Source organism: Ornithorhynchus anatinus, chromosome X5 (genome assembly GCF_004115215.2).
Source record: "Ornithorhynchus anatinus isolate Pmale09 chromosome X5, mOrnAna1.pri.v4, whole genome shotgun sequence".
Classification (NCBI taxonomy): Eukaryota; Metazoa; Chordata; class Mammalia; order Monotremata; family Ornithorhynchidae; genus Ornithorhynchus; species Ornithorhynchus anatinus.
The window spans coordinates 61882589-61901025 of NC_041753.1; the positions used below are offsets into that span (position 1 = coordinate 61882589).

Below are 18437 nucleotides of genomic sequence, written 5' to 3' on the forward strand. Positions count from 1 at the left end.
GCTGCATAGTGTAGAAGGGGTTGATTGCAAGGCACTGGGTAGAGTACTGGGCTGGGCCAGGCCAGGGGATCGACATTCTACCAGGAATTCACTGTAAAACCTCAAACAAGGTGCTTAAGGTGTCTTGCCTCAGCTACTTCCATTTTGTTGAGGAAAATCAATGCTTGTCCCTTTCATCAGCCCGCTCCCCCAGCCCCCAACAGGGACATGGTGAAAAATAGATTATTTGCATGAAGGATGAGTGAGTTTGTCTTCTGGAGGGTCACAAAATGTAATTTTTGTTCTCATTAACAACCATCCTAATATTAAAATTGTTTTCCAGGCTTTTCCTCAATCATTTATCCTTTAGTGTCTTTAGTCATTCATTCACTAGTATTTATTGAGCACTTACTATGTGTAGAGTGTTTGGAATGTACAATTCTGCAACAGTTAGAGACAATCCCTGCCCAATAATGGGCTCACAGTCTATACGGGGGAGACAGACAGCAAAGCAAAACAGAACGAAACAAAAACAAGACATCATCAAGATAAATAGAATCAAGGGGATGTACACCTCATTAACAAAATAAATAGAGTAATAAATAATATATCCAAATATATAATAATAATGGTATTTGTTAAGCGCTTACTATGTGCCGAGCACTGTTCTAAGCGCTGGGGTAGACACAGGGGAATCAGGTTGTCCCACGTAGGGCTCACAGTCTTCATCCCCATTTTACAGATGAGGGAACTGAGGCACAAAGAAGTTAAGTGACTTGCCCACAGTCACACAGCTGACAAGTGGCAGAGCTGGGATTCGAACTCATGACCTCTGACTCCAAAGCCCGTGCTCTTTCCACTGAGCCACGCTGCTTCTCTCAATATAGAAATGAGCACAGTGCTGAGGAGAGGGGAAGGGGGAAGAGCCGAGGTTGGGTGGGGAGGGGGAGGAGAGGGAAAGGGAGGGGACTCAGTCCTGGAAGGCCGCTTGGAGGAGGTGAGTTCTCAGTAGGAGATTTCAGTAGTCATCAGTATGCCTGTTGTTTTAGAAAAGGTTGGAGGGATTAAACACTGTCACTCTAGCGATTATAGAATTCCCCAAATGAGTCTTTCTTCTAGAGGACCAAGACCACCCAAAACTAATACCCAGAAACAATTGGGTCAATTAAAAAGACAAATCCCTTAAACCATGTTGTATCCATTTTTTCCTCCATTCAAACCTGCAGTTCTATTGCTACTCTTTCTGAGTTTTCTGAAAAGCTATGTCAGCCTTCCTGGTGCCTTGAGATCACTTCTAGTTTGGACTATGTACTTATGAACCTCAGTGCCTCTTCCCATATGTAGCAGCCTGTTACTTGGGGCTGTAAAACCCTTTACAGCAAAAGGAAATGTCAACCTCATCCATCCCACCTCCACCCAAAATAGGGCAGTTGCTTCCTTACCAAAGAAACCCTGTTTCTGACTTAGCTCCCCCAGGAGCCAAAGAAGATGGGGAATGGACCCTTCAAGAAGGTACGGTTGAGAAAGAGTGAAGCAGTGATGGAGAAACTAGGGCTTCTGTCCCCCTTGCTTCTTCCTGAACCAATCACAAGAAGACTTCCCGGTCCCTCTTCAAACTGAAATCTTCATTCCAGACATAACATCGTTAGAGTGACTTTATTAAAATCTGACTGAGGAAAAGAATCCATCTCTATATGGATTCCCAGCTGATAGACTAGAAATTTATTCACCCTAGAATTGGGCCATTACTGAATCCTGAGTTTCTGCTTGCTAGCTACATTTCTTGGTGCTCTGCATACAGTAAGCACTTAGTAAATACAATTGATTGTTTAATTTGAGTGGAGACTTTGGGCAACCAAGAGCCCTGATTGGCTGTATAGTGTAGAAGGGATTGATATGATGTCCTTACCACTTCAGAGTTTGAATTTCTGGCCCTCCAGAAATCAACCTGAGGCCAATTCTTTGGCAAACGACCAAGCTCATTGCATCTGTGAAGTCTCCTCATAGTGGTTCCCTAGAGGAAGAGCCCAAACAACACCAAGAGCATAGGCTTGAATGATCAGCTTTGGTCCAGTTAAATCTATAATTTAGACTCCCACTAGATGGTAAACTCCCCCGCCTAGATGTGCAAGCTCCTTGAGGGCAGGGATCACGTCTACCAACTCTATCATATTGTACTCTCCCAATCGCTTAGCTGCAGAAGTCCTCACATACCAATGATTGATTGAAATGGCTAGGCTAGGCAGACTGAATCCTGGCTAGGAAGTGTAACAACTGAGAAACCACCCTTGAGCGACACTAGAGCTGATGCTGTTAAAGGGTCAACAAAATCTTTTTCTTCCCAGTTTTTCCCCCAGCTGTGCCTAAGACCATCTGTAGCAGCCTAGTGCTTTTTACTTTCTTAAAAACAGCTTGTTCTGAAAAGCAATAAACTCTCTGCCACCTGGATCAGGCAAGTAAATAATGTTCTGTGCTAATGGACAGGAAGCGTAGGGATGGGTATTTCCTGCCACTTATTCCCTGGGTTCCCAGGGACAGGGAGAGCTGTGGGAGGAGTGGGATGGGAGCAGTTCTGCCTGCTCAATCAAGATTCCACTTGCCAACTAAGACAAGGAGGCACCAGGTCCTCATCTTTGTCATTTCAAAGCCTGTGAGGGAGGAAAAGCTAGAGAAGCAAAGGGTTTCCTAGGCTCACCTTCCCCACCCCATATCTGGGTGTGGAACAGCTGACAGCTTGGGATATCCTTGGGATGGAATGATGTGGGTATTGGTAAGAAACTGAATGAGGAAATAGAAAATAAATCTGGCCTAAAAAAACCCCAAAACATTGTCAGGCTTCATTATGGAACAATTAGAGAAGTAGTATGGCCTAGTGGATAGATCACGGGCCTGAGAGAAGGACCTGGGTTCTAATCCTGATTCTGCCACTTGTCTGCTGGGTGACCTCAGGAAGTTGCTTAACTTCACTGTGCCTCAGTTACCTCATCTGTAAAATGGAGATTAAGACTGTGAGCCCCATGTGGGACAGAGCCTAGGTCCAACCTCATTCGCTGTTTCTACCCTAGCGCTTAGAACACTGTTTGACACATAGTAAGTGCTTAACAAATACCATCATCATCAGCCACTCTGCAGTTCCCCTGCAAGGATAACACTGAATTGTTTGGTGTCATTTCTGGAGAACAATGGAAATTTATTTTAAAGGGCAGTTGGTAAAATTTTGCTAAGTCTCTCAACCTTCCAAACCAATCGCACATTTGCATTGCAAATGTATAACCTGAAGCAGAGGAATAGACTGTACATTTGAAATATCCAAATGGCCCAGATTCATCTTTAAAATCATATATAAATTGAAGCAAGGTAATATTAATGGGGCTCGGTAGTTCAGCAGTAGGAAAGGGTCCGTAGGTGGAGAACGAGTGGGGCGGGCCAAATTCCGTGATAACTATTATATTTAAGGATGTAAAAATGTGCTACGTTCCTGATTCAGAAGTAAATTGACTTTCTGTGCTTAACAAAGCAACAGCAGAAGTTATACAAATGGAGGGGATGACATATTGAGATTTCAAAGATGAAATATGACAGTTACTTCTCAGTATGGGGTTCAGTAATCCCCTCATGTACACTGAAGAGGCCAAAAAAGCAAACAGTTTAGCTTAACTGAAGTATCCGTAAACCATAGTTTCCTAAAGCCACTGTCCAATTGTTTGCATTATATGACCAAACATATATCCCCTATGGGGAGTAAGAGAACAGTGCAAACATGGCAAATTTGCCAAGTGGACACAGTATCCAGTGTCCACCTCTTCTCAGAAGTACGACACTGGATCAGACTATTGGATCCAGCTATTCTGGAATTGTGCTGTACTTTGAGTGTGGCTAGCTGATGATTCTGACCTTTCACAGATGGCACCTGTGCCTTGTATTGAACAGGTTTGCTAACCAGGAGTCAAACTACCAGCAAGCAGCGGCGTATGGCCACCCCTATAGGTATGCCAGCAAACCCTATAGGTATGCCAGCAAACCAGAAAGAATCAAAGTAGTTGGGTCAGACAAAGGATAAATGCTTCCAACGGATTACACTTGACAGTGGAGGAACGAGAGGGTTTTTCTAAGGAGTCAGGATGATAATAATTGTGGTTTATCTTAAGCCCTTATCAGCCAAGCTCTGTATTAAGTGCGGGTCAATGATACTTTATGAAAAGATCCAGGAACTTTTCTTTGGTCGGGTGCTGGGGTGTGGGGCTTGGCTCTGGGCCACCAGTAGAGCCCCAATAACTGGGACGTTCTCCTGCATTCAGTTCCCATTTGGGGAGTGGCACAGTGACCTGATTTCTCTACAGCCTCCCACGTACTAGTCTCTGGGGTTCTCTGGAGGGCTGTCAATCAATAAGTAGCCCCATAGGAGTTTGGGGGAGCTCTGAGGCCAATCCCAGTGCCCTGATAGTGGTCCCTTGGCCCATGAGGATGGCATGAAGAGGGAAGTGTGTTTGGGAGTCCCTTGGCACTATTTCTTGTATACTTTGGTATACTTTGTATACTTTGTATAGGTTGGCAGCCCCTTGGACCAGGACTATGAAAGATGGGAAGAAACCACTGGAGCCTCAGGGGATCATGCCTAGGTTGTAGGGTCCTTGAGAGCAGAGATGCTATCTTTTACCTCCACTGTATTCACCCAAATGTGTGCTTTGCACACAGTGGTATTCAGTAGCTACTTTTGTTTGATTAGGTGGCACAGACAGGGGAGAGTATTGAGTTGGGAGAAAAGTAGGAGTGCAGGTTTCCAAGACCTTTTTAAAATCTGATTTCCATCATGGAGGGGTAGGAATAGGGGTGAAGGAGAAAACACCGATCAATTCTAAGGAAAAATTTAAATTATAAACCTTTATGCTCAGAAATATGAATAAATAGCAAGGCTCATTTAAGCTGGCATGAACTAGTATAGTGTTCTGCACTTAGTGGGTGCTCACTCATTAAATAACTTTGGTGGTGATTCTGCTGTCCTGTGTATTGAAGGAACTCATCAAATCAGTGAGTCAGATTAGCATAGCAAATTTGGAAATTACCTCTCACCCCCCACCTCCGACCCCAACCCAATCTTTTAGCAAGCATTTTGCATTGCCCTTGAACATTTTTGTCACTCACTCACCTACAAAAACCCAGCAATGTCTCTGGCCTGTGCTTCAATCAATCAATCAATTGGTGGTATTTATCACATTGTATTAAGTGGTGAGGAGATTACAATGATACTAATAATAACTGTTAAATCAGTGGAAGGAGCCTGTGCTTGGGAGTCAGAAGTCGTGAGTTCTAATCCCGACTCCACCACTTGTCAGATGTGTGACCTTGGGCAAATCACTTAACTTCTCTGGGTCTCAATTACCTCATCTGTAAAATGGGGATTAAGACTGTGCGCCCCACGTGGGACAACCTGCCTACCTTGTATCTACCGCAGTGCTTAGAACAGTGCTTGGCACCTAATAAGCGCTTAACAAATACCATCATTATTATTATTATATGCACTCTTTCATTAAGGTACTCCTCACAGAAATAGATGACATTCTGTCTGGGTGACCATGACTTTTCATTGAGAGATGTCAGGGGGGACTTTATCATTTGTAGTTTTATATCTTCCAGAATTGCTTTCATTAACTCTGTTGAACATCCAACTTCTTTTTATTTACACCTCCCTTCCCGTTTTACAGAAATGCTGCTACAGCTATAGAAGTATTCTTTGGTTTGTACTTTGCACATCATGAAATTTATTTTAAACTCTTCTTAACACTGTTCTATAGGATTTTGAGTAAAATATCCCTCCATAACAAACACACACCATTGCCTTTGTGAATGGTATGTTCACAACTTTGCTTCCTTGTCCCTGGGGCAAACTGGTCAAACCAGTTGTACACATAATAAGGTCATCAAGCCAAAGTCTATACTCTTTATCCATTTCAAACTATAACTGATGGACAGATATTGCAAGTCTGAGTGGTACTCATACCTAATGGCCAAAATTCAGATACCTTTCCCCCCTACTGATGTTTAATTCCTTCTTGACTCCAGTTTATAATTATTAATATAATAATACTTATTAATCACTTACTATGAGCCAGGTACTGTGGCTGAAACAAGATAATCAATTTTGACTCAATCCCCGTCCTGATAGATTGTAAACTCCTTGAGGGTAGGGACTGTGTCTACTTACTTGATTGTACTCTTTCAAGCTCTGCGTACAGTAAGAGCTCAAAAAATACCCACAAAGAGCTCACAATCTTAGCGGGAGGGAGAACAGATATTTTAAGCCCATTTTACAGATGAGGAAACTGAAGCATGGAGAAGTTGTAACTTGCTAAATTCACGAAGCAGGCAAGTGGAAGAGCTGGGACTAATCAATCTATTCAGCGCTTATTATGTGCAGAGCACTGTACTAAGCATTTAGGAGTGTACAATACATCAGAATTAGCAGATATGTTCTCTGCCCATAACGAGTTTACGGTCTAGATGGGGAGACAGGCATTAATATAAAAACATTTTATAATATTCATTTTAAAGACACATACATAAGTACTGTGAGGGTGAGGGTGGGGAGAATATCAAATGCCCTAAGTCACAGATTTAAGTGCATAGATGACTCAGAGGGGAGAGTGAGCTGAGGAAAAGAGGACTTAATCAGGGAAGGCCTCTTGGAGGAGATATGACCTAAGATGTGATGTGACTAGATGTGTTCTAGATGTGAACCCATGTCTCCTGACTCTCATTCCAGGGGTCTTATTACCAGGTCATGCTGCCTTGGTAGTTTAGCTTGACATCCATTCTATGTCATTCACTTGTTATCAGAAGGATGTGGGTTCTAATACAGGCTCCACCACATGTCTGCTGTATGACCTTGGGCAAATCACTTAACTTCCCTGGGCCTCAGTCACCTCGTCTATAAAATGGGGATTAAGAGTGTGAGCCCCATGTGGGACGGGGACTGTGTCCAACCTGATTAACTTGTATCTACACCAGTGCTTAAAACAGTGCTTGGCACATAGTAAGCTCTTAACAAGTACTGTGATTATTATCATCATTATTATTTCAGGCCCCTATAATTTAAAATTTTCTTGGAAGTACAAAGACTAAAAAATGTCCCTCTGAAGTCCCCTGAAAAGGTGTAACCATAGAAGCATTTTTTTTCTCTTAAAAGCTAGTCCTGGTCAAGAAACTGTGTTGTACAAATGGATGAGACAGGTGGATTAGAGGTAGGAGTACTTGGGTAGTAGCAAGAAGAGCTTTGGAAGTATCCAGCTAGATAGGTAGACAGATAGCTTAAATAAACATATTTACCTGAAAGAGAGCAAAGCTCTCACTGAGCCATTAGATGTATAGAGTAAATAGTTCATTGTAAGGGATGATCAAGTATTCTTACTACCTGAAGACATGATTGACTATAATGGAGCTGAGGGAGCAATCTCGATGGCCTGCCTAAATCACAGGTGTTTTAAAATGTTTCCAAATATGTGCCTAATTATTTCTCCACTTCAAAATAAGCCTTTTCATCTTCCTCAAGGTTGTTAAGGACTGTTGGTAGTCTTTGTGTTGTTATGGTAACCGGATCACATTCTCTTCTATTCATTACCCAAAGTGAAAGAGTTCTCTGTGCCCCCCTTAGGCCTCTCCTTTAGTGTGAGGCCTCGGGAAAGAAGTGCAGGCACTTCATTTCTTTCAAAGTCCTGTTCCTTATTTATGGGCTCACACCCAAATGCCATTCTCCTCCCACTCTCCTGGATTCACAGGGAAAAGGGGAGGAGTCGGCCTGCTCCTGGCTCTCCAATACCAACATCGGACCATCCCTCGCTCTCTATCCTTCACTTTCTCTTCCTTTGAAATCCACATCATCTGCCTTTACCACACATGAACATTATTAGTAGCCGTTATCTTCCACCCCCCCAGGTCCCACCTTCAATTTTCTGAGCTATTTTTGACAACTTTCTTCTCACTTTCTCCTTCCCTAAACTGATCTTTAGGGATTGCAACATTCATGTGGACATTTCTCAAGACTTCTGCTGCCAACTACCTGCTTCCTCTCACTCCTCAACTCTGCTCCTCCTGCTCCACTCCATCTCACCCACTCACCAACATGGACACACTTGGATCTCATCATCATTTTATCATTTCCAACCTTACCAAATGAGAAATCCCACTCTCCAAGGACATTCTCCTAACCTGTCTTCTCTCCCACATGCCCCCACCCTGTAAAACTGTCCTCTCTCCCTATGAAGACACCAATCTCTAGACCTCCTTCACTTCCCCCAGGCCCTCATGGTTCCATTTGGACTTCCTCCACAATCTCCTTTTGCTTGATGCATAAATCTGCATCCTCAACTCTGCCCTATCTGCTGAACTTAACTTCCTCACCCCTTCTGTCCCTCCGTTGACCTCACATTAGCAACATTCAGCTTTGGACCATCTCCACAGTATACTTTCTCCCCTTTAAGTGCTTGTGCTTCAGAATGCTATTGGCAGAAATCTAGGCCCCAGGTTGACCTCAGACATCTTAAATTCATCCTCACTTGTTACTCTGCCCTCTCCTCTGCTCAGCAACACTACTTCTCTCTTAGTGACTCCCATGCCCCTTGCCCCCATGAACTATTCCAGGCTTTTATCTCCCTCCTTAAACCCTCAGTGACCCCACATATTCCTTCACTCACCCCTAATGATCATGCCAACTGCTTTGTTGGCAAAATCAAAACCATCAGGTGTGAACTCCCCCAAATCTCTCTTTTACTTCACCAGCTCCTTCCCATTCCCTCATCCACTCTCTCTCTCACTCTTCTCCGCCATCTTTCAAGAAGAAATAATTCTGCTTTCAAAATATACCCATTCCACCCATGTTTTCAATCCCATCCCTTCTCAACTTCTAAAATAACTTGCTCCCACCCTTAATCCCTCCATGATTATCTTCAATCATTCACTCTTTGATGACTATTTTCCCTTTGCCTTCAAATACACCTACTTCTCCCAATTGGTCAATGGTATTCACTGAGTGCTTACTGTGTGCCGATCACTGTACTAAGCACTTGGGAGAGTAAAATATAACAGAGTTGGTATACATGACCTCTGTCCAAAGGAGCACACAATCTAGAGGGGGAGACAAACATTAAAATAAATTACAGATAGGTACATAAATACTGGGAGCAAAGGGTGGGGTGCGTAAAGGGTATAAATTCAAGTGCAAGGGTGATCTAGAGGGAGTAGGGGAAATGGGGGCTTCATTGGGAAGGCCTCTTGGAGGAGATGCGATTTTAATAAGGCTTTAAAGGTGGGGAGAGTGATGGGACTGTTGGATATGGGTCGGGGGGTAGTTTCGGGCACGAGGCAGGACACGGGTGAGGGGGTCAGTGGTGAGATAGATGAGGCTGAAGTATAGTGAATAGGTTGGCATTAGAGGAGTGAAGCGAGCATGCTGAGTTGTATGAAATCAGCTAGGAGGGCAAGGTGATTGAGTGTTTTAAAGCCAATGGTAAAGGGTTTCAGTTTGATGTGATGATGATGATGATGATGTTGGTATTTGTTAAGCGCTTACTATGTGCAGAGCACTGTTCTAAGTGCTGGGGTAGACACAAGGGAATCAGGTTGTCCCACGTGGGGCTCAGTCTTAATCCCCATTTTACAGATGAGGTAACTGAGGCACAAAAAAGTTAAGTGACTTGCCCAAAGTCACACAGCTGACAAGTGGCCGAGCTGGGATTCGAACCCATGACCTCTGACTCCAAAGCCCGTGCTCTTTCCACTGAGCCATGCTGATGTGGAGGCAGATGGGTATCCACTGGAGGTTCTTGAGAAGTGGGGAAACATGGACTGAATGTGTGTTTAGAAAAATGATCCGGGCAGCAGAGTGAAGTGTGGACTCAAGTGGGAAGAGACAAGGGGCAAGGAGGTAAGCAAGGGGGCAAATGCAGTAGTCTGGTGGGACTAGGATAAGTGCTGAATCAGCATAGTAGCGGTATTGATGAAGAGGAAAGGGAAGATTTTAGTGCTGTTGTGAAGGTAGAACTGACAGGAACTGATGACAGATTGAATAGGCACATTCCCTGCCCTAAACGAGCTTACGGACTCTACCAGTTCTCCTTTCTCTCTGGCCGCTCCTCCTTGGTGTCTATTGTGGGTTCTTCTTCTACCTCCCACTCTCTAACTGTTGAGGTCCCTCAGAACTCATTTCTAGATTCCCTTCTAGTCTCAGTAGGTACTTGTTCCCTTGGGGAGTTCATCTCATATCATATAATCACATCTCATGTATCATATGATATGATATCCTATCATATCTTCAATGACCACCTTTATGTGGATGCTACCTCATTAACCCTGACCTCTCACCTTATCTCTCTCATCTCCCCCTGCCTCCAGGGCACCTCAACATAGATGCCCCATCAGAACCTTAAGCTTAACATGCTTAAAACTGAACTTCTCACCTTCCCTCCTCCTAACTTTGCCATTACCATTGACAACACCACCATCTTCCCCATCTCTCAAGCCCACAATCATGGCATTATCCTTGACTCCTATCTCTCTTTCTCTTTCAACCCCCCATATTCAGTCTGTCACCAAATCCCACCAGTTCTTCCTCCACAACCTTTCCAAAATTAGCCTCTTCCTCTCTATCCAAAGGGCCACCACAATGGTCTAGGCAATTGCCCTGTCCTGGCTTGACTATTCACTGATCTCCCTGCCTCCAGTCTCTCCCCTCTCCAGTCCACGCTTCACTCGGTTTCTTGGATCATCTTTCTAAGTTGTCAACTGCACGTGTCTCCCCCCCCCCCCCAAAGCCTCCCCTCCTACTTATTCATTGTCTTCTCCCAGGGCACCCTACCTAGCTTGCACACTTTGTTTAGAGAAGCAGCATGGCTTAGGGGCAAGAGCATGGGCTTGGGAGTCAGAGGATGTGGGTTCTAATCCTGGCTCCACCACTTGTCAGCTGTGTGACCTTGGACAAGCCTTTAACTTCTCTGTGCCTTGGTCACCTCATCGGTAAAATGGAGATTAAAACTGTGAGCCCCACGTGGGATAACCAGATTACCTTATATCTACCCCAGATCTTAGAACCGTGCTTAGCACATAGTAAACACTTAAATACCACAATTACTATTATAATTATTTGTTTCCTTCACATTAACCTACTTGCTGAGCCCTGCTCTAGTCTCTCCCACCGTTGACCCCTATCTCAACCACTCCTCCTTCACATCTGGCAGAACCACTGCTTTTCCCATCTTCAAAGCCCTCTGAAATCACATCTCCTTCAGGGGCCCTTCTCAGTCTCTCTTCATTATATCTCCCCTAATACCACTTCAGCCCTTCCATGGCCCCTAAGAGCTTGGGTACTCACATCACTAACCCTATACCCTGGGTACATATCTTTATATGCTATTACTTCCTCCTATTATGGCATTGATTAATCACTTATTCTATTCTAAAACCTAGGGTAGGTGTGAGATTGGACACAGTCCCCTTCCCACAGGGGGCTCACCCTCTGTCTTCTCCCCACTTTACAGATAAGGAAGCAGAGGTCAAGAGAGGTTCATTGACTTGCTCAGAATCACACAGTAGACCAGTGACAGATCTGGGGCTTGAACCCAGGTCTCCTGACTCCCGGCCACCATCATCACCAATGATATTTATTGCGTGCTTACTGTGTGCAGAGCACTGTACTAAACGCTTGGGAGAATACAATTCAACTCACCTGTGCTCTCTCTCTCCACTAGGCCATGCTGTTTTAGTGTCTGTCTCCCCAGCTGGTTTGTCAGCTTCTTGAGAGCAGGGATCGTGTCTACTAATTTTGTTATAGTCTCCTGGTACTTGGTATAGTGCTCTGCACATAATGGGTGCTCAATAAATATTTTTGAATGATTATACTTCAAGAAGCTCTGAAACTAAACTAAAACTGCACATTTTTCTATCAGTGAGCTTGAAGGCACAGGGTCAGACTATGGATCATTATCAAGTGTCCAATTAGCGAGCATTAGGAAAAGCTCAGAAATCTCTTCCATTTAATCCCTGTGCACCAGCAGCAAGAATTTTCCCCGAAGCTAAGCTGCAAAATCAAAGATTTAATGCAAGATAAAGGAGAGGGCTTGGATAAGTAGTTTCCATACATTTTGCTCATTGAAAAGTGTTAATGAAAAAAATGCTAAAATACTTTGATTGTCAGTGTTCCTAAGTGGCAATAGCTCAGCTCCTGCCCATAAGAATGAAGGCCAGAGTCATTATTTCCTCGAGGGATGGGAAACTGTATATGGTATAGTGACATTATAGCAGGGAGCTTTGTGCTAATTAAGAAAAGAGCTCAGCTAGCCACAAAGGACCCCCCATTTAAAGATGAACTCTTAGTCCAAATGAACCTTACCTTACAGCCTACTGACCTGCAGGTGGTATTCGCTATCTAGTCAGGCCTCCCCAGGGCCAAGTGAAGTGCAGTGTGGGAAATCATCTTGTGAAATGGAGGATTTTTTTTTTCCTGAGTGACCCAGATTGGCCACCTAAACAAACATATTCATTGACTAAATTCCATCAGAGCCGCTCATTTTTTAGCTTGTGAGCCTAACGTGAGGCAGAAATTCTGTGCATCTTATATCTCCTCTGGTGCTTAGCACATAGTAAGCTCATAATGAAAACCATTTCTAGGCCAGGACTGTCCAACCTAATGATTTATTTTGGTGTGGTGCTAATACATTTTTTTGATGGGTGCAGAGAGAAAGGAATTGGGTTGAGGTACAGAAAAAAATCTGGTGACTTTTCATTCCTCCCCATTCCCTTCCCTTCCCCCTCCTTTCCTCACCATCTTCCCCCCACACACACACAAACCCAAACACAAAGCCATTAACGATGTGGTGGCTGGCCCTATTTGACAGGATATAAAACCATTCATTACCTTGCAGTACAATGGTATGTGTTTGGGTAGCAGGCTAATTCCCTCTGCTAATCACCCATGGGATTTCCACGGAGTCACTGGTCACAGGACATGAGGAAAAATGAAGACTTTTTCAGAGGAAATTCTTGAATATGCAAGTAGATTGTCTTGAAGAGATAATTGACAAATATTGTTTTGAAACAGGTTCCTTGGATGGTCTGCATTATGAGGAATGGACTAGCATTGTAGTCACCTGAAAGTGAATGAGTTCTCCACCCTGCCCTCAGGGACCAGAACAAATTTAATATAATCCAGTGATGTTAAATCGGCTGTTTTTCAGGCTTGCTACTGAAAAAAAGCCCTTTGGCTCCAGAAAAAAATGGGGCCAAGAGATGACTGCAGCAGACTAGGAATGTGCCTTGCTGGCCTAGTGCAAATGCAGTCCCAGACTAGATTAAAAGGGTCAGATCACAGCTGTGCCAGAGTAGAGACCAACAAGAAGGATTGTGGTATTTGTTAAGCATTTACTATGCGATAAGTACTGAGGTAGATGCAGTACCATCAGAGTGGATACAGTTCCTGTCCCACACGGGGCTCAAAGTCTAAAAGGGGACGTTGGAAGAGCTGTGTATTGATTTCAGTGCCTCACTGAGACAATCAAATTTGAGAAATGAATTTCTTCCCTGAGAGATTAGGCCCCCTGGATGACATGGGTTATTAACTGATGAAGATTTCCACCACCTTAAAGATTCACAAATCAAAACTGAACAGCAATGATGGCCTCCCTTTGTAACATGAGAAACTGTAAAGTTTGAAAAGAACATCACAGTCAACAAAGAATTCTTTTTTATTCACAAATGGCACCACCATTAAGCAGTATTCATTAAGAATGGCAAGTGGAAACTGTTGTGTACCATTTAGCACGCAACTCCCAAATACCCTCCCATTGCCACCACAAATAGAAGAACAGACATGCAGCGAAAAGGGGACAGAGCCAAACTTTAACCCAGTGTTTGACAGAATCCCCCAAATGGCAGAGATGAGAAATGCAGAGTAGGAAATTTGGACACCGAATAGGGCCGAACTGCCTAATCAAGGAAAAGGTTTTTGGGGGAGCAGTTAGTCGGTCAATTGTATTTGTTGAGCATTTACTGTGTGCAGAACATGTACTAAGCACTTGGGAAAATATAACAGCTACATTTTATATAAGCCTAGGGTGGGCAGGGATTGTCTCTCTTTATCGCTGAATTGTACCTACCAAACGCTTAGTACAGCGCTCTGCCTATGGTAAGCGCTCAATAAATATGATTGAATGAATATTTTATACATTTTATATAAAGTTTATAGCAATAAATAGACACAGAGCACTGCTTTCCCCAACCTGGGTTGCAAGAAGGAAACATGTTGAACTAGAGATTTGAGTCTGTGGGGAGAGAGAGGTACTTCAGCTAGTGCCTGCTGATTAATGATTCGAAAGTGATCTGGTTACCATAGCCACTTAAGGAAACACAGAAGAAAACACCACTTCTTACAAACATTCCTGCTGATGAATGATAGAGACTTTCAAAGTCTTAAAAAATAAGAATTATAAAGATTCTCTGCTTGTTTGGAGGAGGTCTCCCCACCGAGGTTAATCATTTGGAATGGCTTCTAGATTTTCAGATAACCAGAGTTATTTACCCAGGTTTGAGCTAGACTAGCAGTTTGGGCAAAAGCAATGACCGACAAGAATGTCTGCTTAGGGAATAGATTTTGTTTTTGAGTAGTTATGTTTCTGTTTAGGCAGCAGGAGCGATAAATGTGGGTTGTGTTTCCCCCCTACCTCTACCCTCCCTCCCAGCAACAGTATATTTACTTGAAGAGTTTTCTTAGAAGCCAAGAATGTGAAATGCACCTAGTCAGAGTCAGGAAATGAAAGGTTGTGCATTTCAGACCCTTCCCTGTCTGTCTGAATGGAGCTGTAATAAAAGAAAATGTGATTTCGGCAGTTTTGCCCTGTCTCCAGTGTTTTTTCAGCTTGGCTCTTGCAGAGTTGGACATCTCAGGATCCAAAGGGCTGTTCACTTTTGCTCCAGGCGACTCCAACTCTAGGCTTTTGGCCGTATCTCCTGACTGGGAGTGTGGATTCAAAGCAAAGTCTTTAAAGGGAGACTGCAATGATTAAATGCCTTGGGACTTCCAAGAATTAGGGGTTCCTTAATCAAACGATCAAGATAAACCGTAGGCAAGAAGCCCAAGTGACTATGTGCCCTAGGTTCAGAAGGCAGAGCCTAGCCTATACATGCATACGTATGTTCCCCTAGACTGTAAGTTCCTCCTCTAGTCTGTAAGTGCCTTATGGGCAGGGAATGTGTCTACCAAATCTGTTGTATTATACTCTCCCAAGTGTAAGGGCTCAAAAATACCACTGACTGATGATGATTACCTACATAACCTTGGAAAACAAAGCTGGGCAGGCTAGAGCCCTTTTATTGCACAAGAAGGTCTAGTCTTTCGAGAGCTTACAGCCTAAAGGGGGAGACAAACATTAATATAAATAAGTAAATGGACTTTACTGAGCGCTCACTGGGTGCAGAGTACTGTACTAAGCGCTTGGGAGAGTACAATACAACAGTGTTGGTAAACACGATCCCTGCCCACGAGGAGCTTACAGTCTAAAGGGCATGCAGGGTACCCTTCATCCTGCACTTTTCTTCAAATCTTCCTCCGCTCTTCCGTTCTCCTAATTGTCCATTCTGCCCCACCCTCTCTGCTTCTTCTGCTACCCACATAGAGAGGAAGATGTGTGCCTGATCATCTCTGCCCTTTCATCACGAGATTCATGTGCATCTATCTCCATCAGCCATTTTTTTAAGGGAGCAGGACGTCTACAGTGCCAGCAGCACAGACCTTCAGATCAAGTCCCCACTAGACTGAAAGCTCCTTGTAGGCAGGAATCATGTCTGCCAAATTTATAGTATTGTAGTCTCCCAAGTGCTTACTACTATGCTCTGCACACAGTATGTGCTCATTAAATACCAATGATTGTTTGATTGATTAGGGGACTGTCCTGCCAAAATCAAAATGTCTGTCATCTTAAAACCATTCTCCACCTTCTCCTATTACTCCCCATATCACTAGACTAAAAGAATACAAGATCTGCTTTCCGCAGATTCACCCAGACTGCCCCAGGAAAACCAGTTCAATAAAAGAGACAGAGCATATTCCACTGTTTGGTTCTTAGCCCATGCTGTCTGACTTTCTTAAGGCTTAGCCTGATTTCTTTTAGGCCCCAGATAATGTGGGATTATGCTTATTTTTACAGTTAGACTAGCACTGCTCAGTCAGTCCTCATCTTCCCTCCCAAACCCGGTCCTCTCCCAGACTTCTCTATCACCGTGGATGGCACGACCATCCTTCCCGTCTCTCAGGCCCGCAATCTCGGTGTCATCCTTGACTCGTCTCTCTTGTTCACCCCACACATCCTATCCGTTACCAAGACCTGCCGGTTTCACCTTTACAATATCGCCAAGATCCGCCCTTTCCTCTCCACCCAAACGGCTACCTTACTGCTACAGGCTCTCGTTATATCCCGGCTAGACTACTGTGTCAGCCTTCTCTCTGACCTCCCTTCCTCCTCTCTCGCCCCGCTCCAGTCTATTCTTCACTCCGCTGCCTGGCTCATCTTCCTGCAGAAACGATCTGGGCATGTCACTCCCCTTCTTAAACAACTCCAGTGGTTACCTATCAACCTCCGCTCCAAACAAAAACTCCTCACTCTAGGCTTCAAGGCTCTACATCACCTTGCCCCTTCCTACCTCTCCTCCCTTTTCTCTTTCTACCGCCCACCCCGCACGCTCCGCTCCTCTGCTGCCCACCTCCTCACTGTCCCTCGGTCTCACCTATCCCGCCGTCGACCCCTGGGCCACGTCCTCCCGCAGTCCTGGAACGCCCTCCCTCCTCACCTCCGCCAAACTGATTCTCTTCCCCTCTTCAAAACCCTACCTAAAACTCACCTCCTCCGAGAGGCCTTCCCAGACTGAGCTCCTCTTCTCCCTCTACTCCCTCTACCACCCCCCCTTCACCTCTCCACAGCTAAACCCTCTTTTCCCCCTTTCCCTCTGCTCCTCCCCCTCTCCCTTCCCATCCCCTCAGCACTGTACTCATCCGCTCAACTGTATATATTTCCATTACCCTATTTATTTTGTTAATGAATTGTACATTGCCTTGATTCTATTTAGTTGCCATTGTTTTTACAAGATGTTCTTCCCCTTGACTCTATTTATTGCCATTGTTCTCATCTGTCCGTCTCCCCCGATTAGACTGTAAGCCCGTCAAACGGCAGGGACTGTCTCTATCTGTTGCCGACTTGTTCATTCCAAGCGCTTAGTACAGTGCTCTGCACATAGTAAGCGCTCAATAAATACTATTGAATGAATTTGGGAAGAACAACCCTGCACCCCATTAGAGGATGAGTTTCTTTTGGGCAGGGAACATGTCTCGTGCTTCTGTTGTACATGCTCAAGTGTTCAGTACGATGCATTGTCCCTAGGGGGGTGCTCAATAAATACCATGGAGCAATCAATTTTGCCAAAGGATGAGAATTTGATATATTTGCTCCCAAAGCAAAATGAAGTTATTTTGGAGGGAAGGGGAATTTGATATTTAAGAGATTGGCATTGCAAGGGGATCAAGTCGTTGCTGCCCTTCTTCTCCCACAGTGAACTCCCTTACTATGAAAGTGTTAGCCTCTAAAGTCCAGCCAGGACCAGTCTTCTACTGGCCCATCTGCTTTCGCTCCCCTCCTCAGGCTGACCCTTTGAAGCCTCAGCAGCTGTCAGAAAAGTCCAGGGCTGCAGTGGCTGCTTAGATGCCTTTGGAGTTTAGAGGCTGGGAAGATGGTAGACTATGGCAGAGGTTGTACAAGCGAAATTGGAATCCTTTGATGCTGCTGCTGCTGCTATTACTACAGTGACCCAGGAAGGGGGCTAGAGTCACAGCTAGAATGCACAAAAAGTATAGTTTCTGAGGAGGGATACGGAGAAGGAATGACTGACGAAGAGAGATGTGGAGGAGGGAGAAGGGGAGAGAAAGAGAGGATGAGAAAGAGGGAGGGGAAGAAGAGAGAGGGAAAGGGAGAGAGAAGGAAAGCAATAGGGAGAGATGGACACTCTGTGGTGTGGAGGTGCGTGAGAAAGAGCAAAAAACATGATTAAGAGAGTGAACAAAGAAGAGCCGGCTTCTGTGGGAGTGATGAAGAAGCTTCTCTGTCAGTGATCAATTAGAACAAGTTTCAGACTTGTCACTTTTATTAGTAGTTAGTCATCAAAAAGAATAAACCAAGATGAAACCTGCATGAAACAATTTGACAATTTTCCATATGATTTGCTAGGTAAAACAGCAGGCTTTAAGTCATCATCCTTAATCCAGAATGAACTTGGTTTCAGAGCCGAACAGTATTTCCAAAGCAAAGTTAGACTGAGCAGTATTTCCAAAGCAAAATGATGTCGAGAACACTATATGGCTATGTCTGCATGGGTAAGATGTAGTTGGTGAAAAAGGTTTTTGATCATATATTCTGCAAAAGGGGAATGGTGGG

At 44.2% G+C, this 18437-nt stretch overlaps 1 protein-coding gene across 1 annotated transcript in view; it reads left to right on the forward strand.

Moving 5' to 3' along the window:
• The window catches only part of PCSK5 (proprotein convertase subtilisin/kexin type 5), a 409642-nt gene that overhangs the window by 335415 nt on the left and 55790 nt on the right, over positions 1–18437 (forward strand). The window contains 1 exon segment of the mRNA XM_039910756.1: positions 4402–4422. Coding sequence (XP_039766690.1) covers positions 4402–4422 — 21 coding nt within the window.